This window comes from Oncorhynchus keta, chromosome 20, assembly GCF_023373465.1.
Source record: "Oncorhynchus keta strain PuntledgeMale-10-30-2019 chromosome 20, Oket_V2, whole genome shotgun sequence".
NCBI classification, from domain to species: Eukaryota; Metazoa; Chordata; class Actinopteri; order Salmoniformes; family Salmonidae; genus Oncorhynchus; species Oncorhynchus keta.
In genome coordinates, this window is record NC_068440.1 from 2,671,208 (window position 1) to 2,696,556 (window position 25,349).

The following is a 25,349-nucleotide window of genomic DNA, read 5'->3' on the forward strand; positions in this document are numbered from 1 at the left end:
AAAATCAATTACATGACCTAAACGCTGCCCGTTTCTGCATAATTCAGCAAGGCGATGAGCCCCGTCGGGTCTTTTTAAAAATGGCGGGTGGGGAAGCTAAACTCATGCGTGGTAGTGAGATCTGTCCAACTTATCGCCTCTAGAATGTAAATAAAACACTATAAAGAGTTTATATAATGTGTCAATACTTATTTGAAGGTTTGTGTCGAATTAGAGTCGGGTTTTTAGGGCGGTGCTAAAGTGATCTTAGAAGTAAACAGAGGCTTTGGGAATGATGATCGCATGCAATGATGACGCAAAAAATTACTAGGTATCCCTCCGCCTTACCCCCGTCACTGTCCATTTCTTGTTTCTAAAGGATGAGAGAAGTGCTACACCTGGTTACACCTGGTGAAGAGAGATTGTAAGACAGAAATAGTTGCTTTAACGCGTGCTGTACGTAACGCGTGACACTTCACGATGTAAAGGAGGGTCCGTTTTTTCTCCAATACTATAGATCCATTACCATGTCGATCAACGCTTGAATAGAAACCTCGTTCACACCTCCGATTGACGTCAACACAGTCCCATTAGCTTTCTTTGTAGCCTCGTTTGAATGTTGTGGTTGCGCACATTTGTACGGAATGGGGTGAGGTTACGTTAGTAGATTTGATTGAAGCATCTTTAACTTTAAAGTCACCTATTCAATAAAAAAATTAACTGCTTAGAAAAAGTGACTGTCCGGCCTCTCGAGTGGAGCATCGCAGTACTTGAGGCATCACTACAGATCCGGGTTCGATCCCGGGCTGTGAAACAGCCGTCTGGGAGATCCATGAGGCGGCGCACAATTGGCCCAGCATTGTCTGGGTTGGGGGAGGGTTTGGCCGGCCAGAATTTCCTTGTCCCATCGCGCTCCAGCGATTCCTGTGGCGGGCCGGGCGCCTGCACACTGACTTCGGTCGCCAATTGTATGGCGTTTCCTCCGCCACATTGGTGTGGCTGGCTTCCGAGTTTAGCGTGCAGTGTGTCAAGAAGCAGTGCTGCTTGGCAGGGTCGTGTTTTGGAGGTCGTGTCGCGCTCTCCCTTCTCCTCTCCCGAGTCAGTACGGGAGTTGCAGCGATGGGACAAGACTAACTACCAATTGGGGAGAAAAAGGGGTCAAAACCAACAGAAAAAAGTTGACTGTCGTGATAGTGTCATGCTGCTTTAGTGACTTCAAAGTTGATTTTATTCTTCATAATACATTTTTTAAATCTATAAAATGTGGTCCATACACATTTCAAATTACACCCATGCTGTGCAAATGCACTCTGCATTCTCAATTAAGAGAGAAACATTTTTGTTTGATGAATACATAACCATTGTGTTCATTCAGCATGGCTTTGACAGTCTGTAAAATGCATTTTCATAAAAGGAATATGTTTCTGAAAGTTTCCCTGTGGCCTCAATGGTACATTCCACCATAAGCTGTACAAAATGATATGCAGGGAGGGTGAAAGAGTTCAGAGATTCCTCATTCATAAACCAGAAAATATGGCACCAAATATATTCTACAAGAGTTCGGTGGTGCCCCAAATGGCACTCTATTCCCTACACAGTACACAACTTTTGACTAGAGCCCCGTGGGAATAGAGCCCCATTTGGGATGTAGCCATTCTGTTCATCACCAACAGCAAATACTCTTTCTATAGTAAGGCTTCTGAACACACAATTGATTGTGTGATCATTTTCTCCTCACAGACAAAGGCATTTTCACTGAAGTATCTGCTTTGAATGAAGCTTGTTTGTTTGCAATTGGCCTAGAGCCAATCTAGACTGTCTCTGGGAGACCGGTCTGTGCCTTTACATAATGTGTGAACTAGTTAGTATGGTCCACAACGTTCTTTCGGGTTTCAGTGCACGTTTCACTGGCCTAAATGTCATCACCAATGTTTGTTCCTCAAAGCTTAGCTCGGTCAGATTCGTAACCACAAATGTCAAGCCAATAGCCTGTTTTGATATGACATTTAACAAATTCCATTTAGTGAACACAGGGGAATTACACATAGCTGCAGGCTTCTGTTCCAGTTGTATAGTTATTCAGTGATCAAATGAAAAATCTCAGAGGGCATTACAGTACTTTTTCTATAGAAACAGTTGCCACATACACCAGCCAGTAAGACATCCTGCTACAACAGACAACCATCCACCACTGTCACCAGCCGCTGCCGCAGTTGCACTTTCAATCATCCTGTCATGACCTTAGGACGGGACCCATCCTGCACATGGACATGACTGACAGCCTGTGAGAGGAAGCAGATACCCTATTCAACTGAAACTCAAGGTTACAGAGCTACAAAAATATCTTTACCCAACTGCCATTGTGTACTGTCCTATAAGTAAACATTTGGGGGGCTGAGCAAATTTGAGGTGTTGTGAGCGGAAACTTGAACATTGTGAGAATTCTGTGCAAGTTCCGACACGCGATTACAGGGAATACTGAGGTGGAACCCTTAGTTTTAGACCGTAACCAATAGGCTATTGTGGCTATTTGAGCATAATGTAGTCCTACCAACAAAACCAATGAAGCAAATCCCATAACATTTTCAGATAGAAATCAAAAGCAATTTCTATGATATAGCCTACAGTAGTCTATATGTGGTGTTCAATGCAGGCCTACATTGCCTGATACCTTTAAACATGTTTACATTATGAAGGGTTTGACATTAATTAATGACTTTTTACTTGGTCTGTAACACCATGGGCCAAATAGGTACATTGCATTGTATGATGCAAGAAACCACTTTTCAAATAATTAATTATTATCATTCAGAGAATTAGACAATGAAGACTACCCCTCTGCCTATTGGCTCATTTCCATATTCAAGACCGTCTCAAAATACAACCTGCCCCTTTAATTAAAACACACACGCTTTTTACCTGACTAGTTTTTCAAAAACAGCTTAAAGGGGCTGATATAATTAAGCAATAAGGCGCGAGGGGGTGTGGTATATGGCCAATATACCACGGCTACGGGCTGTTTTTATGCACGACGCAACGTGGAGTGCCTGGATACAGCCCTTAGCGGTGGTGTATTGGTCATATACCACAAACCCCTGTGGTGCCCCATTTCTATTATAAACTGGTTACCAACGTAATTAGAGCAGTAAAAATACATGTTTTGTCAATCCCGTGGTATACGGTCTGATATAGCTGTCAGCTAATCAGCATTCAGGGCTCGAACATCCCAGTTTATAATGTTGATTCGATCACAGAAAAAACGTCGATCTATGTAGTGCAACCTAATGGGGTGAACTCGGTGAAGTTCAATCTCTGGAGTCTGCGCGGCCTGGCATTTCTCCTGTGCGGCAGTCCTGCGGGAGGTGAGCAGCCGCGCATGCCTATAAGGCAAAGACTCTGCAGCTTGCAGCAACAGATTTGGCTGTTCGAAACAGCAAATTGTAATGCCTTGTGGGTCGGTAGCACATCAACAGCGTGGCCTGGCACCAAAGGCTATAGCTTATACCATAAAGCATACTTTATGGAAAGGCTGAGGTACTGCAACATTGGAAGAGAAAATATGCCTATTGGAACTGATCTGAATTCAGGTCATGCGTTTGCTTTGTTTAGGCCTAGTCCTCAAACGGGACATGAACAAATACAGGAAATACTGTACGTTGGGATTAAGAGTGTCTAACCTTTCTATCCCAAAGGTAGAGCCTAGTTTATAGCCACGTCAGATTCAGTCTCTGGCTAGGTTACATCAGTAAGTGCTCTCTTTCATGTTAAACGTGAGAGAAGCAAGAGACTCATTTTACAGTTGATGGTTTTGCAGGGCCTTGGCTGTGATTGTGAACAGAAGGGAAAAGAACTTGTTTTTCATACAGGTATCAAAATCAGCACCAGGCAAAGAAAACTAAAATAAGTGACAAGTATTAAAAACAGGCAGAGAGATGTTTTTCACAAAGAAGACCCTGATATTTTAAAAAAATGATCAAAAACAGAAAAGGAGAAGAAGTGTCAAGAGTTAATGCTCAGTGAAGTCCGGCGGTGGGAACACCTTCGCCTGTACGCATCATCAGTCCGCACCCTGAAAGACAGGCTGGTAGCACGGGTGCTGGAGCTTGGCTTCTTCTTCTCAGACAACGTACTGGTAATAGTCTGCCTTCCCGTGGTCGGGGGTTGCAAAGGGACTTAGCCAGGCTATGGAGAACGGATGGCCAAATACCACCCTCATGTTCATCCACTTTGTCCTTTTAACCCATCTTCTCTCCTCCTTTTTCAACTGCTCTATGCCCTGTAGATAAGATCCAACGGGCAAAACATCAGCAGGAGACCAAAATAATCCTGGCTACTTATACATCTTGGGGACGGTTCCATCAAGAGCCTGAATAAAGCTATGTGCAATCTGGATCTAGTAACTAAGCAGCATGGTTGGGGCCAATTCCATTTCAATTCAGGAAGCAAACTGGAATTCTAATTCCAATTGTCCTCAATGCTTTTCTATGACAAAAAAAAATGGAATTGGAATTCCAGTTGACTTCCTAAATGTTAAAATGGAATCAACCCCAAACCTGCTGAGCAGCGATGGTTAAGAAGGAAGAGAGGCGCATTGGGTGGGGGAGTAAATGGGAGCTGGTGGCGTGTTCTGTTCACTTACCGTCTCATCGGTACAGATGGAATGGACCTGGGTCCCAAACATCACTGAGGTGAAAATGAGGAAGAGGAGTCCCTCAAAGCAGAGGAAGATGAGGAGGATGACGGTCGCAGGAGGAGAGAATGTACTGCACTCTGGGGAGGGGCCGAGGGAAGAGAGGAGAAGGGAGAGAAGAGGTTTAAACTGGAGGGCACTGATAGTCTGGAAGCTGAGGAGAGGGGTGCTGGGTTCCTTCTCATCAGGTAAGTATTATCTTAGGGGGCAGGAAAGGAGAGACAAAAGGTTGATATCCTGTATGTGGCATTGACCAATTAAGTCATGCTTTAACAAAGAGAGAGTCAAGGGAGAACAATCAGGGTACTGGAAAGGAAAACAACATGATACTTATGAAGTAGTGGAAATAAATCATTGCAAAATATAAACCACAACACCAAATCCATTAAATGTGTTTCTCTGTTGCGGAAGAACCACGCAAAGTTAAAAACAGTATGGTGGATTTGACAGAGAAGGCTAACATAGCCGAACAGCATGGTACTCACTCGTCCAGTCTGACTCGAAGCAGAAGATAAAATGGAAGGCAACCATGACCAGGGCATGGAGGGATATCAGTGCAATGTACATCTGAAGGGAGACAAAAATGACATCGCATCAGCTAACACAGTAGTAACACTACATCAGTTAACCACGCAGTGCTCTTATTTTGAAAAAGTACTTATCAGAATTCTGTCAAGATTGTGTACATTGTTATGGATACACGTATCCTATGTGCATTTGTTTTCTCTCCTTCAGCCCTAATCACAGGTTTCACTCATCAGTCGCCAATCAGAAGACACACCTGCTCCTTTCCCCTTACCCAATCACATCCCCCTTGGTTTAAAAACCCACTCGGTTGTTTTCCCAAACACTCTCTGTCCGTCTCTCCCTCCAGATAGAGATCATCTCGCTTTTGTTTTTGCACCTACATGTCACATTTGCCCGTTATTATGTATTGTAATATTGTGTATGACTGTTTGTTTGTTGGTGGGAAAAGGGGATACCAAGACAAGTCGCCCATGGGCATACATTACCCGTAGGAAAACATTGTCTAAGAACCATAGTTAGAACTGGGCGGACCACCTACTGTATTTCATTGGTCAGTTAGCTAGCTGTGCTTGAGGAAGGTAAGACTAGATTAGTTTTTTTTGGGGATATTTATTAGTTCTTTCCTTGGGTCCTTGTGTTTGACGGTAGATTTAGGTTGTCTGTTGTTATTAGTTCTCACTGTTATGATTTGCATGACATTTGTTACGGGTCTCTTTTCTCCCCCTAGACTGCAGGGCCAAAGGGGTTCGTAACATCCATAATGGAATAACGTGTTGTCTTCATGAATGTGGGCGAGAGTTTGCAGGTCTGTAGGAGGACATTAGTCAGCATTAACTGTAAGGTAGGAGGAACACATTAGTCAGCAATAACTGAAAGGTATGATTGCTGAGACAAGTAGCAACATCGCATGTGAGGGAGTCAATAACAGCTTGTTGTGAATTTATGTTTGCGTAATAGCCGAGTAGCTCGAGGCTAAAAAAAAACACTCACTGTGAAAAGCACAAAGAATTTCTGGTTCTTCTCTCCTACGCAGTTGTTTACCCATGGGCAATGGTGGTCCATCTTCTTGATACAGCGTTTACACACACTGAGAGGGGCACACACAAGGACATGACAGCATGGAACAGCCACATAGAGAAAGAGGCCTGGAAATATGAGCCAAACCGTGACCTACACAAGCTGCTCCTTCTGGAAGCATGAAGACCAGCCACAACGCCTAGTTAATTAAATCCGGCAATTCAGAACACGCACACCAACACAGCAGAGTGAGTGGAGAGATACTCCACTCCTTCTAGCCACCTTCAGCTGCATGTCTGCGCCCCAAAGGGCACTCTACTCCCTATAAATGGTGCACTATATAGGGAATAAGGTTACATTTGAAACAAACATGTTGACATTTATGGAGGTGAGAGATGGGAATAACCAGCTGAACTGGACTCTCCCATCACACAGGGGAGTCACAGCGGAGACATATTACTTAAGGTAGCAGACTGACAACTCAACTCTCTGCCATATGGAGCTGCAATATGCTCAGAGGTGTTCTGATACCATGGTATTCTCTGAAGGTGGAACCAGTGTTACAGTATGGGGTCATGATATTTATACTATATGCTTGAGAGGGGTTGTTGCTTTGTACTTTTTTCCAATTCCTACTTCAACTAATCCCTTTTTGTTTTAGCCATTTCCGTCCCCTTGAAACTATGTTAAAGCACTTCAAAGTCTGGGGAACAACTCCTTAGCCATCCAGTAAGTACCAGTGGGTATAAGTAATGCAGCCAGGCTGAGGCTAAACAACATTGTCAGGAGAGAACATTAGAAGAAAATAAGTGGAACGGGACAGACTAGACTGCAGCAGTCCTGTACTGTACCTGCAGTGGTGAGCTCTGTCAGGCTTTAGACTGCAGCAGTCCTGTACAGTACCTGCAGTGGTGAGCTCTGTCAGGCTTTATACTGCAGCAGTCCTGTACTGTACCTGCAGTGGTGAGCTCTGTCAGGCTTTATACTGCAGCAGTCCTGTACAGTACCTGCAGTGGTGAGCTCTGTCAGGCTTTATACTGCAGCAGTCCTGTACTGTACCTGCAGTGGTGAGCTCTGTCAGGCGTTATACTGCAGCAGTCCTGTACTGTACTGTACCTGCAGTGGTGAGCTCTGTCAGGCTTTAGACTGCCGCAGTCCTGTACTGTACCTGCAGTGGGGAGCTCTGTCAGGCTTTATACTGCAGCAGTCCTGTACAGTACCTGCAGTGGTGAGCTCTGTCAGGCTTTAGACTGCAGCAGTCCTGTACTGTACCTGCAGTGGTGAGCTCTGTCAGGCTTTAGACTGCAGCAGTCCTGTACAGTACCTGCAGTGGTGAGCTCTGTCAGGCTTTAGACTGCAGCAGTCCTGTACTGTACCTGCAGTGGTGAGCTCTGTCAGGCTTTATACTGCAGCAGTCCTGTACAGTACCTGCAGTGGTGAGCTCTGTCAGGCTTTATACTGCAGCAGTCCTGTACAGTACCTGCAGTGGTGAGCTCTGTCAGGCTTTATACTGCAGCAGTCCTGTACTGTACCTGCAGTGGTGAGCTCTGTCAGGCTTTAGACTGCAGCAGTCCTGTACAGTACCTGCAGTGGTGAGCTCTGTCAGGCTTTATACTGCAGCAGTCCTGTACTGTACCTGCAGTGGTGAGCTCTGTCAGGCTTTATACTGCAGCAGTCCTGTACAGTACCTGCAGTGGTGAGCTCTGTCAGGCTTTATACTGCAGCAGTCCTGTACTGTACCTGCAGTGGTGAGCTCTGTCAGGCTTTAGACTGCAGCAGTCCTGTACTGTACCTGCAGTGGTGAGCTCTGTCAGGCTTTATACTGCAGCAGTCCTGTACTGTACCTGCAGTGGTGAGCTCTGTCAGGCTTTAGACTGCAGCAGTCCTGTACTGTACCTGCAGTGGTGAGCTCTGTCAGGCTTTATACTGCAGCACTTGGGACATTTGTAGACCATCTGACCGGGCTTGAGCTGCAGGCTCTCGATAAACTCCTTGGTCGCGTTCCCTTTAGGCACCGCACCCTGGGAGAGAGGCACGGGTTAGGACAGGAGCATTCATTCATATCCGAAACCTATCTGAAAACAAGAGTTCTCTACAAGCAGGTTTTCTAGTGAAGACAACTTATTTCTAGACTGAAAGCACTGCATTCGACAGTTTCGCCTGAGAGTCCAGTCACTGACTCACTGGGTGCGTCCCAATAGTATCTCCTTTCTCCTGAAGTGTGTACTCATTCACCACTGCCCACAAATCAAATAGCATTAGATTGGTGGAGGCATGGGCTAGTAAGAATATCCACCATATTTTTGATTCCAGTCATTTCCTTTAAAATCAGTGAAGGAAAATGATCATGTGCATGCTGGGGGGGCTAATTGGAACAAAGCCACAGAATCACTGAGAGAGACAGACAAAGCCAGCCAGACTAACCGGGTCTGTGCACATGGCCCGGGCGTGCGAAGCCAGAGCGAGGAAGGCGAGGGTACTGAACAGTGCCCCGTTGACTAGACTATAGAGCAGGTTCTTGGCGGGCAGCAGCATGACGAAGAGCACCACGAACTCGGCGTAGAACACCAGGCACCAGGTGATGACGCCGCACGCGATGCCGCAGCAGTCGCGGATGAACCACATGGCGTCGGAACTGGGGCGGGTCGGGGGAGGGGCGCAGTGCTCGGGCTGCAGGTAACCGGCTTGCCTCTCGATGTCCCTGCAGCGGTGCGCCGGGCTCTTCTTCATTCTAGAGCGGATGCAGCTCTCTCCGCATGCTGCTGAGAGAAGGGTTTGGATGGTTAGGAATAGGCTACAGATGTAGGTGTCAATGTTGCAATGCATTTTCTATGTTGTTGGAATGCGCGGTTGTTGTAGTGTAAATGAGAAACTGCAGGTGTATACAGAAGTGATTAGGAAGTGAAGTGTCAATGTTGCATTGACTGTACAGACACTATTGTTGGAATGTGGTCCGTTTCTGTTATTTGTTGGAACGTGGCGTTGTAGCCTGAAAACAAATGTTTGACTGAAAAGGCTAGAGACCTGTGTGTTGCATAATCTAAACTTATCTGAACTACGGTGATGGAGCAACGTTGACATGCAATTCAATCATCTGTGCAAACAGACAGTAACGGACAAAGGGAGTGAGAGGAGACGGCGCAGGAGCGTTTCAAGTTCCTGTTAGTCTGTTTAACGATTCTAAAGCAAGTCAATTAACCTGGTCAAAATGTCTCTGTGGTCAGTTTTGGCCCACGTTTAGTAGAAACAGAATGTCAGGGTACTAAATATAGGCATATATGTCAAAACATACGAAGAAAAGTTCACAAAAGCTGAGTATTCACTGCCTTTTCAAATGTACTTATCAAATCAAACGTATTTTATAAAGCCATTTTTACAAAAGCAGTTGCTACAAGGTGCTTATACAGATACCCAACATAAATCCCCAATGAGCAAGCGATGCAGATGTAGAAGCACAGTGGCTAGGAAAAACTTCCCCCTCTGAAATCTGGCCTACACGAGATCAGAATTACATCCATTGATGTGGCCAATTCAATCTCACTTTTATGATTAGCCACACAAGCTTAATTGAGCTTTAGCCTATCAGCTTTGAGGGGAACCCTGGTCCAACTGACATTCCTGCCAAAACTGTTTTCATATCATGTTTTTAAAAGCCCACTATTCAAGCATCCCTAACAGCCAGGGATATAGGCCAGTGAATAAGTAGCCTCATAGTGTCAATCAACCTGAGATAAACACATTACTGCACACACAAATGCACAAGCCTACACAGTGCCCTCCCCCATCCTCTGGTTGTCTCCAATATGCACTACAGACGACAGTATTGTAGCCTGGGTAGTGCCTAGCGACAGACTCTGGACAGTCTGCCTACAGACAACAGGATTAGAGCCCACCTGCTGTGTTAGTGGGCATGATGTCCAGTCTGGCCATGGCTATCACTTTCCCCACTCAGCCCAGACATTACCATCTGCTGCTGATAGCCTGAATGTGCTAGCATAGCAGTAACGGCATCTAGCCAATTCACTGGGTCAGTGTGTCACTCTCTCTCTCACAGACACACACGCACAAATTACAACACTCCCATCCTGCAAATTGGGCGTAGCTAATAGCCAGAATGCAAGGATCCCTCTGTGGATTTGATAAGCGCAGGTGTAGAATGTTTGTGTTAGCCTAGTTAATCATAAAATCATGATGCATATAATTTGTTTTGTCAAACAGCCAACAAATGGAAGGCCTTTGCTGTTATCCATCAAATGAAATATTCAGTTTGAGTCATTTCTGGTAGAACTTGCTTTAGACAAAGGAAGTGGAATGCTAATATCTCCCAGGGGTTGTTCCACGTCATTTCAGCAAGCCGTGACACCCACCATCTCATTGTTCTGAAATCATTTCTATAGTCAGAAACATGTAAGGTTAGCATTCCTGAAACATTATTTTGCTGAAATATAATGATTAAGTAGATTGAATTAAGTAGATTGATTGCCCCCAAATTGGCCATTTTAACTTATAGGATTCATAACAGTCAATAAATATAGTACCTAACATCTGATTTAGACCAAAACATTTTTTAACAATGAGTAAAACATGAGGAATCCAAATAAAGTCAACATCCACCCACCACTCCAATCCCACCCCAACGAGTATACAGTATCAGTTCTCCATGTCTGACAAGTAGTATGGAGCTGTGGCTCTGAGTATTGTTTCCTCGTCTTATTTTATGTATTCTCAGTTAATTTGGTGATGTTTCCCCCATGTTCAAAGAAACGAGTCATTGAAGTGGTTAGGTTTATGTTCCGTCATACATACTGATATTACAAGGTTCTGACCACTAGATGGAGGAGGACCAGCTAGTGGTCAGAACCGGGTAATATCAGGACGCAGGATGGGGCACAAACCTAACAACTTTAACGACTCATTTCTCTGAACAGGGGGGAATGAGTATTTCCTAAATATTGGTGCATTACGGTAAATGATAAGCAGGTTTCGGTAATGAGTGTTTCAGTTTGCCATTGAAAAACTGTACTGAGATCTATTAGAGATTGAGTAACCCAATACATCATCAAACTGTGTCACTTGTTAATCCCAAATTATTTGCATAAAACAAAATCTGATCTTAATGCAATTGACTAAAAATATCCCTTATTTTATCATAAGTACTGTAATTGTGCATGTATTATCAAATGTCAAAAGTGGAAAAAAAGCCTATTTTTAGACAAAGTAATTTCTCAAGTCTTTCAAATGTATGTAAAATGAGACTGTGCCATAAACTAGGCATCTTAGTATTCAGAATAATAGTTGATTGTTGCCGATGCATAATGGTTTTCTAATTCAATTTACTACTGCTATGGTTAACTGGTTTCTGAGAATCACCCGGTGGGTGTTGAAATCCTCTTTCTTGTGCTTTTTGAGGTGGAACAACCCACAAGTGAATCCATGTTGAGAGATGACTGAGCGTCACTCTCGTAGAGTGAACAAAGCTAACAGTATCTCTTGTACAACATCATAAATACTGTTTCATAGAAACCCAATAAGTCAGGAACGTCACAGAAACGTTGCACTATATCATCTCTTAATGCTTCATAAATCCAGTGACACAATCTGTTACCAAGGACAATGGTACTAATGAAGTCACTATAGCTACTATGGCATTTGTACACATAAGCCAAAGCACTGTCAAGAAAAACACTTCCAAGCAAAAGCGTCGATGATCTATTATCTGCTAAATCAATGCTCTTTTGTGGTTGACTGGAAGGGGGAGTGAATAAACTACCGTTTCACTGAATGACACGCTGCTGTTACTCTGAATGAACTGATTTGACTTTAGTATCATCTTTGTCTTACAGCAGAAAGTACTTTTACAAAACTGCCATTCTATTCTGCCGTTCGAGGCAGCAATAGTTTTTTTATTTGTATTTTATTTAACTAGGCAAGTCAGTTAAGAACAAATTATTATTTACAATGAGGGACTACCCCGGCCAAACCCAGACGACGCTGGGCCAATTGTTCACCGCCCTATGGAACTCAACCATTAATAAACATAATGGCACATAATGTCTAACAGATGACTTCACTGGACCATTTACAGAAAACTGGAGGGTGATCACTGTATGAGCGCTATACCGCTGAATGAGACATCCGTTTTAATACATTATTTCTAGGGATGCAGGACGAGCTGCTGCTGGGATGCCTCCAAACAGTACAACTGAGGAATGATGGTAGACACCGAGGAAGAGACCACGGGAGGATGGGAGTGGAGATGTGTCTCAATAGGTCGAAACAGCAGTTAACAGGCTGATGAGACTTCCGTTTATAACCTCTGCTGGCAGTCGCTGTCTGTGACATGAGATACTGCTGGCAGCTGAAAAGATACTGCTAACCTAGCCGAAAGGCCGGCAGATGGCGATATTGATCTGGTATTGATAGTCCTAACTATCTATTTATTTTGACATTTCATAACAAACACCTTACACCGAGTGTAATAGTAAGATGACAAATGGAATGAAACTGGGATTTTGATCAGTTGACCCTCTAAGTCACAATCACTGTTATTGAGCTAGAATAATATGGTTCATTAGCTAATGCAACAAATCTCGATTCTTCTGTCAGATTCAGAATATAATGCGAGCTAGCTTGGTAGCTCCAATGATTAGCATGGTTTCACCGGTTTTATGACTTTACTTACTTAGTTAGTTAGCCAATTTGGTTAGTTTAGCTAGGCAACGGTAGAAACAACCATGCTGATTTCAACTCACCTCTTTCCTGGTTGAGGAAATACCTTTCAGAGAAGAGAAACGTTACTCGGTTTGACAGTCTGGCACGCAAACGTCAGCTTGGTAACGTTTCACCATTCACAACAGTAAATCGTAGCTGATTGTACCAAGTTAGCTAGCGTACGTTCACTAGCTGGTTATCCTTGCTAGCGTGGAGGTAGTTAGCAGTACCCCTTGTTGGGTCTCACTATTCACGCTTGACGTATCGAGTCCATCGTTAAACTACAAAACCACTTAGTTTCAATATTTCCTGTGATTCATTTGTCCATAAGTGCAGACCTAACGTTACTAGTTCGGTGGGTGGATGCCTGGGGAACCATTACTCAATATAGAAAGCGCTCTCTGGTAAGCAAGAAAAGATCTGAGGAAAAACAGGAAGTGCGCTGCCTTCCATGCGCAAGACTTCAGTGCGCTCCAAAGGTTATCTGGCGTTCCAAGCACCTGAAGATGCCCCAGTATATTTGTTGCCTCTGCAAGCAGATCTAGGAACAGATTTGCCTACCCGATCCCAAACTCAATCCCAAAGAACTGCATCTGAAAACCGATGTAGGATATTAGTGTAGCTAATGGCCCAAAAGCCGGCAGATGGTGATATTGAGTCATTTTAGTGTACTGCTGGCCTTAGGGCTATTCATCTAACTCAATTTAAACTCCAACTGCACTACAAAGTAGTCTTTTGCTAAATATCATCCCTCGCCTACTTTTATGTAATAACTATAGCTATTTGTTAAAACAGCAGTAATCAAAGAAATATCGATCTTAAAATAGTCTGAGTTTGAATGCATAACAAGCTAAATCATTGACATGTTATCTCAAAGGCTATAAAGTACAAATTCAAACAGTCCAAAAACACACACAATTCCGTGCATTTGAATCGAATGGTAGCGCTGTGTTGATTTGTACACTGATCCAGCAACAATCTGGATAGTTTCTGCCACTGAGGTACAATAAGAAGCTGAGTTTTATCTGTGCCTTTTTGCCGCTCTTTGATGACGTACACAGCGGAAGAACACATGCGGTATTTTAGTGCAACGCATCATGGCTACTGTACAAGTCAGTGAGGCTGAAAAGGTGTATATTTTGCATGGTGTACGGGTAGGTGGTATTCTGAAAGATATTGCTACATGCTCTTGTTCAGTTGACCTTTTTGCGTGAATTCATTGTTTTATGGCTAGCTGTCTTTCTTTACCACAGCGAAAGGCATCCTCTTGGCATAGCAAGCTAACAAGCTAACGTTAATGCCAGAATGTGACAAGATGTTGTCCTTCTGTTCTATGGTAATTTTTTTCACCAGGATGATTTACGGGTTGATGGACGAGGATGCGAGGACTACAGACACATGGAGATTGAGACAGACATGGTGTCAAATACAGATGGCTCAGCCAAAGTGACACTGGTAATTTCAATGCTCCTTGCAAAACAACCCACATCAAAAAGCTAACACCGTGGGATCTGACATGTCAAGACAGTGAGATACATGTATCATATCCCTGCATTCAATATATGTCTTGTCTCTTGCAGGGGCATACAGACGTGCTAGTGGGAGTCAAAGCTGAAATGGGAAAGCCAAGGCCCATGGTCCCAGATGAAGGCTACCTGGAGTTTTTTGTTGATTGGTGAGTGCATTGTTGTTTTGCTTGGAGTACAGTATAATTCTAATATGTCGGACACTGGTGGTAGTGTTGTAACAAGTCATTTATGATGAATCGCCCTCTTCTTGTACCGCTCCTAGCTCTGCCAATGCCACACCAGAATTTGAGGGTCGGGGTGGTGATGACCTGGGCATGGAGTTGAGCAACACCCTGTACAAAGTGTTCAACAATAGATACAGTGTGGACCTGAAAAGCCTCTGCATCAGCCCAGGGGAACACTGCTGGGTGCTCTATGTGGACGTGCTGGTGAGTGACTGACACGGCTACCATCCTCAAAGTAGAGGTCTTAACAGGTTCTCAAATGGATCTGTGGCTTTCCCACCCGACGTGATGTGCATCGATTTAATTATAAAACAAAACGTTCTGAATGGACCCAAGGACAGTCAGACCCGTTCCGAAAAGGCCTGTGTACAAAACACACCCGTGCCCGTTCAGATCTGAGTAGAAAGAGAGAGAAAGAAACCTCCGACCTGGTGCTACCATCACCCTCAACAAAAGAACGGTATTGGCCAAATGATCCACAGTTACATGTCCTTAACTGCCTATAACAAATGACCAAAAAACAATTTGTTTTGACGTGTAGCATATTCTTAACTTCATAGCCTGTTTTATTGGTTTTTACTTTCCTAAAACAATAATTGTCGACCTCACGGTTCAGATGTTGGAGATTTGAGCGCTTATGCTTTAGGGCATTGCTTGCATTTAGGATATTGATATATATATATTTTTTTTAAATATGAAAGAAGAGAAGCTTAGGCCTCAGAGACCGATAGAGAGAAATTGGCTCCGTTTTCCCAACACCACTGCATTCTTTATCCTTGTCAGACAGGCTACTACTGCTATACAGATAAAGGTGTACAGGAGGCAAATTAGTTAATTTTCAATCAGATTTTTATGTATTTTTTTTATAAAGATAAACATTACATTGTTTGATGAATAAAGGGGGAACTCAGGCAAGCCTAAAATATTCTTCCTCACTGCAAGTTCAACAGCAGGTGTCAATTGAAGCTCTGGTGCCAGGGGCGGACTTAGTGATTTGGAGGCCCCATGCGAGGGCCAGTCTGATTGTCCAACAAATCACTTAAAAAAAATAGGTCACCTTTACATGTTCATCCAAAATAATTCCAGCATCCGAACAGTGCACTGTGCACCTGCCAGCTTCTCTTCAAATCGCAAGTGGCTGAAACTACTGTATCTCACCGGAGAAAGCACCTGAGCGAGCGAAACGGCGCCAATCTCTCTGTCTTACTATATGTAGCCCATCGATACATGGGCTACACATGCTTATCATTTGCCTTGACGATGGTGGCAGTATTATCAGCAGCACCTGTCTTTTTACAAAAGAAAGGCTGGGTTTCTCCTAAGCTAGCCTCTTTGACAACCAGGCTTCCTTAATACGGGTACGCCTGGGGAGCTTTATGGCAGAAAAATTGCTAAAAAGGGTGGAGATGCAGTGTAAATCAGAGACCCCCCGCTACATGTCAAACCAATGCAATGCTTGCTTGGGCGGAGCTCCAATAGTGCTCACTAGATTAGTGTCGTAGGTGCAACAGTGTGTGCAGATTATTTTTTACAGTCTATGACGGGAAATCGATGATTTAAAACCTCAGCAAATGTTGGCGCATGTCGGTTTTGTGTATAGAGCACACTTCTGACAAGACAGATTCATATTTTCCCTCCGGGTGTTCTTTCATTTTCTACAATGTTGCAAACCAGCGTACTGAATAACTCCGCAAAATGTCCCTCCCGGTCTGAAAACAGTGTCGAACCTAACACGTAGCACAAACAGGCATGTGTTTGTGGGAGGGGGGGGGTTAAAATGTAACATCCAATCAAAATCTTGCTGCTGGGAGCCAACGGACCATTCAAACCGTTTTTGCAATTCTACAGACCTCCCAACGGAGGTGTGACAGCGATGTGATTGGAGGTATTGCAATGCAACGCTTCTACTAAGCTAAAATATGGAATTGTTTTAAGATGTCCATATCAAGGATAAGTTGGCTATCTGACTTAGAATTTTAGGACTCTTGTAGGTATACTTTTTTTTAAAGGAAACATTGAATTTGGCCTAACTGCCATTAGCCCATAGAAGTACATTGAATAACAGATTCATACATGGGGGGGGGGCAATCACAAATTTAATCAAAAGGAAGAATGTTTTGAAGTGTCTGTCCTATATCTGAGAGAGATATGGGGCAAAAATGTAACCAGTTTATAATAGCAGTAAGGCACCTCGGGGGTTTGTGGTATATGGCCGCTGTATCCAGGCACTCCACGTTGCGTTGTGCTTAAGAACAGCCCTTAGCCGTGGTATATTGGCCATATACCATAGCCCCTCAGAGGCCTTATTGCTTAAGTAGTAGACCTTAAGTAGACCGTTCGGACACTACAGACGATTTCATGACGACTGAATTTCGAGATGTCGCCTGGTCTGACAAACACAGCTGTAGTTCTGCCACCTTCCGCTGCAGATGTGGAATGCCGACATCAGCAGATGCGGTGGATTGAAGTGCAACCATGTAAAAATAAAACAAACTCCCTAGCTTTAACAGACAGATTTTGAGTGTGATTGTTTTGGTCATTTATTGTCTCGAGGAGCATGGGGGTCCACCAAGCGGATAAATTATATATAAAGCAGCAGTCCAGTTTGGACACCTACTCATTTAAGGGTTTCTCTTTTGTTTTGACTATTTTCTACATTATAGATTAATAGTGAAGACTTTAACTATGAAATAACACATGGAATCATGTAGTAACCAAAAAAGTGTTACACAAGGTTTTTCCTAGTCATGGTTTGAGTGTGAGTAGCCCCTATAACAGGCCTACCAGTAATTCTATTTTTATTGCTACAAATACAGCATTACAGTTGGAACTTAATTAGGCTGAAGAAAATGTCTTCTCAGAATGAAATAAAAACACTTATTGCATAGTTAAAGACCTGGTTTAAACCTTCACAAAAGTTTTGAACATGCTAGGCCTATATTGCAGCAATTACCAACAAAGGCGAGTTCCCACTGTAGGCCTACAAATGACAGCAAAAGGCTAATGATATTTATTTTACAACAGGTCTACTTGAGTAGCGATGCGTGGGTAAAGTCGAGCCAGAAAATGTAAAGGCATATTACAATATGTGTTATGATAATTGCATTGTTTGCTCTATAACCTGTTAGTTCATATACTGTACCTTGCGACCGTGATATATAGGCCTAAAAAGACAGTGGCAGAATACATTCAACCATACCTTTGATTTATCACACAACCTGGAGAGCGACCTCTGTCTAGTGAAGTCCACAAAACAGGAAAGAGTTGACTGAGCTGAGCGGGAGCTGCCCTCCGTAGGGCTGGGTGGGCCAAGAGACCAGAGGTGGCAGGAGTGTTCGGGTTGGGATGTAGGGTTTGCGCATAGCCTGAAGGTAGGGAGGGACAGTTCCCCTTGCAAAGTGTAATTGGTCTCTTTTATTTGTGTGTGAAGTCATCACTTTTTATTTTGTTTCTCAGCTCCTGCAGTGTGATGGAAATCTTTTTGATGCCATCTCTGTTGCAATTAAAGCAGCTCTCTTCAATACAAAGTAAGGTGCTAAGCTTCAGTTACCACTTTGCTCATTAAATTGCAATAAATAGATGCTGTCATTTCATAGTCTGTCCTACAGAGCTCAAACAATAGAACATCTAGTCCTGAGTCAAACACTTTCTTCACCTTCCCTCTCTCCCAACAGAATTCCCAAAGTGCACATCTCTGAGGATGAGGAAGGAGGGAAGGAAATAGAGCTGTCAGACGACCCCTACGACTGCATGCGACTCAATGTGGAGAACGTTCCCTGCGTCGTGACCTTGTGCAAGGTGGGTTCTGTCATTCACATGGCAACACCTGCTGAGATGGTATTAGTGTATCAAATCACATCATTTACATGGGTTTAGTTTAGACAAAGGATAGTAAAGCTGGACGGTTTTGTCCACAAATGATGCTTATTCACATATTATTTGTGTGTCCTCGTCTCACTCCAGGTGGGCCATAGGCACGTGGTGGACGCCACGCTGCAGGAGAAGGCGTGTTCAGTGGCCAGCCTGATCATCTCCGTCACACACAAGGGGGCGGTCACCTGTGTCAGGAAGGTGGGGGGGGGCAGCCTGGACCCAGAGAGCATCTTTGAGATGACCGAGGTGAAATGGGATGCCTGTGCTCTTTTTCATACCATCTGTCCTCACCCAGGCAAACTTATTAGCATAGAATGTTCAGTTGTATCAAATTTTAACCTTATCGGCACATCACAAAGTTGGTTACACAATTATACCTTTTGTGTAGAGGAAATTCATTAAGTGTGTGAATGTACAGTTTATTTTGTTTGTGAATGCATTGTGCAATTTTTTTTTTGCAATTGCAATGCAGAGTGCATTCGCAAAGTATTCAGACCCCTTCCGTTTTTCCACATTTTGTTACGTTACAGCCTTATTCTAAAATAGATTTTTTTTTAAATCAGCAATCTACACACAGCACTCCATAATGACAAAGCGAAAACAGGTTTTTAGACATTCTTGCAAAAAATTAAAATAAGACAAGTATTCAGCCCCTTGCTTGTTCACATAATTATTAAGATCCTTTGCTTTGAGCACTGAAATTGAGCCCAGGTGCATCCATTGATCATCCTTGAGATGTTTCAACAACTTGATTGGACATGATTTGGAAAGGCACACACTTGTCTATATAAGGTCCCACAGTTGACAGTGCATGTCAGAGCAAAAACCAAGCCATGATGTCAAAGGATTTGTCAGTAGATCTCAAGAGACAGGATTGTGTTGATGCACAGATCTGGGGAACGGTACCAAAACATTTCTGCAGCATTGAAGGTCGCCAAGAACACAGTGGCCTCCATCATTCTTAAATGGAGGAAGTTTGGAACCACCAAGACTCTTCCTAAACGTGGGCACCTGGCCAAACTGAGCAATCGGGGGAGAAGGGCCTTGGTCAGGGAGGTGGCCAAGAACCCAATGGTCACTCTGACAGAGCTCCAGAGTTCCTCTGTGGAGATGGGAGAACCTTCCAGAAAGACAACCATTTCTGTAGCACTCCACCAATCAGGCCTTTATGTTAGTGGCCAGATGGAACTTCTCCTCAGTAAAAGGTACATGACAGCCCACTTGGAGTTTGATAAAAGGCACATAAAGACTCTCAGACCATGAGAAATTAGATTCTCTGGTCTGATGAAACCAAGATTGAACTTTTTGGCCTGAATGCCAAGCGTCACATCTGGAGGAAACCTGGCACCATCCCTATGGTGAAGCGTGGTTGCAGCATCATGCCGTGGGGTTGTTTTTCAGCGGCAGGGACTCTGGGACTAGTCAGGATTGAGGGAAAGATTAACGTAGCAAAGTACAGAGATCCTTGATGAAAACCTGCTCCAGAGTGCTTAGGACCTCAGACTGGGGCAACAGTTCACTTTCCAACAGGACAATGACCATAAGCACACAGCCAAGACAACGAAGGAGTGGCTTCCGGACAAGTCTCTGAATGTCCTTGAGTGGCCTAGTCATAACCCGGATTTGAACTTGATCTAACATCTCTGGAGAGATGTGAAAATAGCGGTGCAGCGACGTTCCCCATCCAACCTGACAGAGCTTGAGAGGATCTGAAGATAAGAATGGGAGAAACTCCCCAAATACTGGTGTGCCAAGCTTGTAGCGTCATACGCAAGAAGACTTGAAGCTGTAATCGCTGCTAAAGGTGCTTCAACAAAGTACTGAGTAAATGGTCTGAATACTTATGTAAATATGATATTTAATTGTTTTAAAGTTTCATGTACTAAAGATTTATGCGTGCATACACACACACACACACTACCATTCAAAAGTTTGGGGTCACTTTGAAATGTCCTTGTTTTTGGAAGGAAATTACTTTTTTTGTCCGTTTTAAAATAACATCAAATTGATCCGAAATACAGTGTAGACATTGTTAATGTTGTAAATGACCATTGCAGCTGGAAACAGCTTTTTTTTTTATACATAAAAAAAAAATATATATATATATATACGGACAGAAGCCCATTATCATCCATCACTCCCGTGTTCCAATGGCACGTTGTTGGCTAATCCAAGTTTATCATTTTAAAAAATCATTCGCATAAGGCTTTTCCGATTTTATGTTAGCACAGCTGAAAACTGATTAAAGAAGCAATTAAACTGGCCTTCTTTAGACTAGTTCAGTATCCGGATCATCAGCATTTGTGCGTTCGATTATAGGCTAAAAATGGCCAGAAACGAATAACTTTCTTCTGAAACTCGTCAGTCTATTTCTTGTTCTGAGAAAGGCTATTCCATGCGGGAAATTGCCAAAAACTGTAGATCTCATACAACGCTGTGTACTACTCCCTTCACAAAACAGTGCAAACTGGCTCGAAACAGAATATAAAGAGTGGGAGGCCCCGGTGCACAACTGAGCAAGAGGACAAGTACATTAGTGTCTAGTTTGAGAAACAGATGCCTCCCAAGTCAACTGGCAGCTTCATTAAATTGTACCCGCAAAACACCAGTCTCAACATCCACAGTGAAGAGGCGACTCCGGGATGCTGGCCTTCTAGGCATATCTCAGACTAGCCAATAAAAGAGGCAAATGAACACAAACACTGGACTGAGGAACTCTGCCTAGAAGGCCAGCATCCCGGAGTCGCCTCTTCACTGTTGATGTTGAGACTGGTGTTTTGCGGGTACTATTTAATGAAGCCTCCAGTCATTTACAACATGAACAATGTCTACACTATTTCTGATCAATTTTATGTTATTTTAATGGACAAAAACAAGAATTTCTAAGTGACCGCAAACTTTTGAACAAACAGTACCAGTCAAAGGTTTGGACACATCAACTCATTCTAGGGTTTTTCTTTATTTTTCCTAATTTTTGTAGAGTAGTGTTGAAGACATCAAAACTTTGAAATAACACGTATAGAATCATGTAGTAACCAAAAAAGTGTTAAACAAATCAAAATATATTTTGTATTTGAGTTTTGTCAAAGTAGCCACCCTTTGCATTCTCTCAACCAGCTTTACCTGGAATGTTTTTCCAACTGTCTTGAAGGAGTTCTCCAACTCATCCCAAACCATCTCAATTGGGTTGAGGTCAGGTGATTGTGGAGGCCAGGACATCTGATGCAGCAATCATCACTCTCCTTGTTCAAATAGCCATTACACAGCCTGGAGGTGTGTTGGGTCATTGTCCTGTTGAAAAACAAATGATAACGCAAATCAGATGGGATGGCATATTGCCGCAGAATGCTGTGGTAGCCATGCTGGTTAAGTCTGCCTTGAATTCTAAATTAATCACTGACAGTGTCAACAGCAAAGCACCATCACACCTCCTCCTCCTTGCTTTACGGTGGATGTCCTCTCACCTACTCTGCCTCCACAAAGACACAGCGGTTGGCACCAAAAATCTCAAATTTGGACTTCTCAGACCAAAGGATAGATTTCCACTGGTTTAATGTCAATTGCTTGTGTTTCTTGGCCCAAGCAAGTCTCTTCTTATTGGTGACGTTTAGTGGTGGTTTCTTTGCAGCAGTTTGACCATGAAGGCCTGATTTCACGCAGTCTCCTCTGAAGAGTTGATGTTGAGATGTCTGTTACTTGAACTCTGAGGCATTTTTATGGGCTGCAATTTTTGAGGCTGATAACTCCTAATGAACTTGTCCTCTGCAGTAGAGTTAACTCTGGGTCTTCCATTCCTGTGGCGGTCCTCATGAGAGCCAGTTTCATCATAGCGCTTTATGGTTTTTGTGGTTTTCTGGTTTGACTGACCTTCATGTCTTAAAGTAATGGACTGTCGTTTCTCTTTGCTTATTATGGTTATTCTTGCCATAATATGGACTTGGTCTTTTACCAAATAGGGCTATCTTCCGTATTCCCCCTACCTGGTCACAACACAACTGATTGGCTCAAACGCATTAAGGAAGTTAATGTAGTTAAGAAGGAGCACATGTTCATTGAAATGCATTCCAGGTGACTACCTCAAAGCTGGTTGAGGGAATGCCAAGAGTGTGCAAAGTTGTCATCAAGGCAAAGGGTGGCTGCTTTGAAGAATCTAATTCAAAATACATTTTGATATTTTTAACACTTTGGTTACTACATGATTCTATATGTGTAATTTCATAGTTTTGATGTTTTCACTATTCTACAATGTGTTTTTTTTTTATGAAGAAAAACCCTTGTGTGTGTATATCTATCCAACACTAACATATTCTGATGCTCTGTTGTGTATCTCTACAGACAGGGAAACGGGTAGGGAAAGCCCTCCACGCCCCCCTCATGGAGCTTCTGCAGGAGGAGGAGAGTCTGGGAAAGAAGAGACAGAAAGTGGGCTTTCTTGGTTAGCATCACTGTTTTTATAAATGTTTACTATTCTAATAAAGCATTTTATTTGTACAGTCTTTTTCCTTGTCTGTTTTCAGAGAAAAGTATGAAAGGTATTTATTTAGACTCATGTAAGGAAGACATTGCGTGTCAAAGCAGGGAAATTCTGAATCACCAATACAAATGAGTATTTTGAACAGGGTCTTCTTGGCATTCAAATGGCTCCAATAAAAACTAAAGCCCCTTACCTTTTGAGTCTTCTAGGTTGGCCAGGATTTCAAATGTTCAGCATTAAGTGAAGTTAATATATTTTCTGTAATTGAGTAGATACAACTCTGAAAGTCCTGTTGTCCTTGCCATGTGTTAGTGTCATCAGAAAAGCACAAAGTGCACAGCTGAAAGAGATGTGAGACTTGACCATTTCCACTGCGTAAGAACCATGGCCTGGGGCGTCTGCGCTGCCTGAACCTCTGTGGAAGAGCTACCACACAGCCTCTTGGGTGTAATCAGTACCCCCTTCTCCAAGGACTAGAACAACCATCTCAGCGACTACATCCACCAGCACATTGGCCCATATGAGCTGATCTGGCTGGACATCAGCGACATTGTGACTGAAGGCAAATGGATGGACCGGGCAGGCAACAGCATCCTCTACAAGAACTGGAACTCTGATTCCAGATCCCCAAAGTTAAATAGTTCCCAGAACTGTGCCATCCTCTGAGACCATTGGTGGGAAATGGTTGGACAAGACCTGTCATGAGGAGAAGGCCTCTGTCTACGAGTATAATTTATTTTATCTGCATTTCCCCTGCTTGAGTTATATTTTTTGCCTACCAGAAAAAACACATTGCTTTAAACACCTGAATTTTGGACCTTTTCTAGAGCCAGACAAAAAGAACAGGTGAAACACTGGTACATGGAGAATTCTTTGTAAAGTATAATGGAGTGGTTTCCTGGACACAGATTAAGGATGATCCAGGACTAGGATTAATCTGCATCCAGGAAACTGCCTCAATGACACATTTTCATGTGAATTTGCATATTGTTTTGTACATGTATGAAATCCTTTTTGTAAATTCCTATCTAATTTACAATTGTTATTTCAGAGAGCCAGAGAGCTAGCCTTTGAATACTTATTTGTTTTATCACAATGTCTACTGATATTAACTGAAAAATATATGAAAACCGAACTACACTACTGAACAAAAAGTGTTTTAGGGAATGTTCATTGAATAGTGGTTAATATACACTGCTCAAAAAAAAGGGAACACTAAAATAACACATCCTAGATCTGAATGAATGAAATATTCTTATTAAATACTTTTTTCTTTACATAGTTGAATGTGCTGACAAAATCACAAAAGTTATTAATGGAAGTCAAATTGATCAACCCATGGAGGTCTGGATTTAGAGTCACACTCAAAATTAAAAAGTGGAAAACCACTCTACAGGCTGATCCAACTTTGATGTAATGTCCTAAAACAAGTCAAAATTAGGCTCAGTAGTGTGTGTGGCCTCCACGTGCCTGTATGACCTCCCTACAACGCCTGGGCATGCTCCTGATGAGGTGGCGGATGGGCTCCTGAGGGATCTCCTCCCAGACCTGGACTAAAGCATCCACCAACTCCTGGACAGTCTGTGGTGCAACGTGGCATGGTGGATGGAGTGAGACATGATGTCCCAGATGTGCTCAATTAGATTCAGGTCTGGGGAACGGGCGGGCCAGTCCATAGCATCAATGCCTTCCTCTTGCAGGAACTGCTGACACACTCCAGCCACATGCGGTCTAGCATTGTCTTGCATTAGGAGGAACCCAGGGCCAACCGCACCAGCATATGGTCTCACAAGGGGTCTGAGGATCTCATCTCGGTACCTAATGGCAGTCAGGCTACCTCTGGCGAGCACATGGAGGGCTGTGCGGCCCCCCAAAGAAATGCCACCCCACACCATGACTGCCCCACCGCCAAACCGGTCATCCTGGATGATGTTGCAGGCAGCAGAACTTTCTCCACGGCATCTCCAGACTCTGTCACGTCTGTCACATGTGCTCAGTGTGAACCTGCTTTCATCTGTGAAGAGCACAGGGCGTCAGTGGCGAATTTGCCAATCTTGGTGTTCTCTGGCAAATGCCAAACGTCCTGCACGGTGTTGGGCTGTAAGCACAACACCCACCTGTGGACGTCGGGCCCTCATACCACCCTCATGGAGTCTTTTTCTGACCATTTGAGCAGACACATGCACATTTGTGGACTGCTGGAGGTCATTTTGCAGGGCTCTGGCAGTGCTCCTCCTGCTCCTTCTTGCACAAAGGCAGAGGTAGCGGTCCTGCTGCTGGGTTGTTGCCCTCCTACGGCCTCCTCCACATCTCCTGATGTACTG

The 25,349-nt window shown here is 43.5% G+C and overlaps 2 protein-coding genes across 2 annotated transcripts; one reads left to right on the forward strand and one right to left on the reverse strand.

Moving 5' to 3' along the window:
• Positions 1-1,181: 1,181 nt before the first annotated feature.
• On the reverse strand, positions 1,182-13,538 carry LOC118399144 (palmitoyltransferase ZDHHC3-like). Its single transcript, XM_052471896.1, has 7 exons — positions 12,967-13,538; positions 8,639-8,973; positions 8,111-8,235; positions 6,188-6,284; positions 5,155-5,236; positions 4,619-4,749; positions 1,182-4,255 (listed from the first exon to the last, which is right to left on the reverse strand). The coding sequence occupies exons 2-7, from the start codon at positions 8,942-8,944 to the stop codon at positions 4,097-4,099; spliced, it is 900 nt and encodes a 299-aa protein (XP_052327856.1). The 5' UTR covers positions 8,945-8,973; positions 12,967-13,538; the 3' UTR covers positions 1,182-4,096.
• A 376-nt stretch (positions 13,539-13,914) lies between these two features.
• exosc7 (exosome component 7) lies at positions 13,915-23,047 on the forward strand. Its single transcript, XM_035794968.2, has 8 exons — positions 13,915-14,079; positions 14,279-14,380; positions 14,506-14,600; positions 14,717-14,882; positions 18,135-18,205; positions 18,353-18,476; positions 18,642-18,797; positions 22,887-23,047. The coding sequence occupies exons 1-8, from the start codon at positions 14,023-14,025 to the stop codon at positions 22,989-22,991; spliced, it is 876 nt and encodes a 291-aa protein (XP_035650861.1). The 5' UTR covers positions 13,915-14,022; the 3' UTR covers positions 22,992-23,047.
• Positions 23,048-25,349: the final 2,302 nt, after the last annotated feature.

Excerpts from the sequence above, each read along its gene's own strand:
- LOC118399144 (XM_052471896.1), bottom strand. The coding sequence starts at position 8,944 with ATGAAGAAGAGCCCGGCGCACCGCTGCAGGGACATCGAGAGGCAAGCC. Across the intron at positions 8,236-8,638 it reads GGGCCATGTGCACAGACCCG|GGTGCGGTGCCTAAAGGGAA; the intron begins GTTAGTCTGGCT and ends CCTCTCTCCCAG. Across the intron at positions 5,237-6,187 it reads AATTCTTTGTGCTTTTCACA|ATGTACATTGCACTGATATC; the intron begins GTGAGTGTTTTT and ends GTCTCCCTTCAG.
- exosc7 (XM_035794968.2), top strand. The coding sequence starts at position 14,023 with ATGGCTACTGTACAAGTCAGTGAGGCTGAAAAGGTGTATATTTTGCAT. Across the intron at positions 14,883-18,134 it reads TGCTCTATGTGGACGTGCTG|CTCCTGCAGTGTGATGGAAA; the intron begins GTGAGTGACTGA and ends TTTGTTTCTCAG. Across the intron at positions 18,798-22,886 it reads GCATCTTTGAGATGACCGAG|ACAGGGAAACGGGTAGGGAA; the intron begins GTGAAATGGGAT and ends GTATCTCTACAG.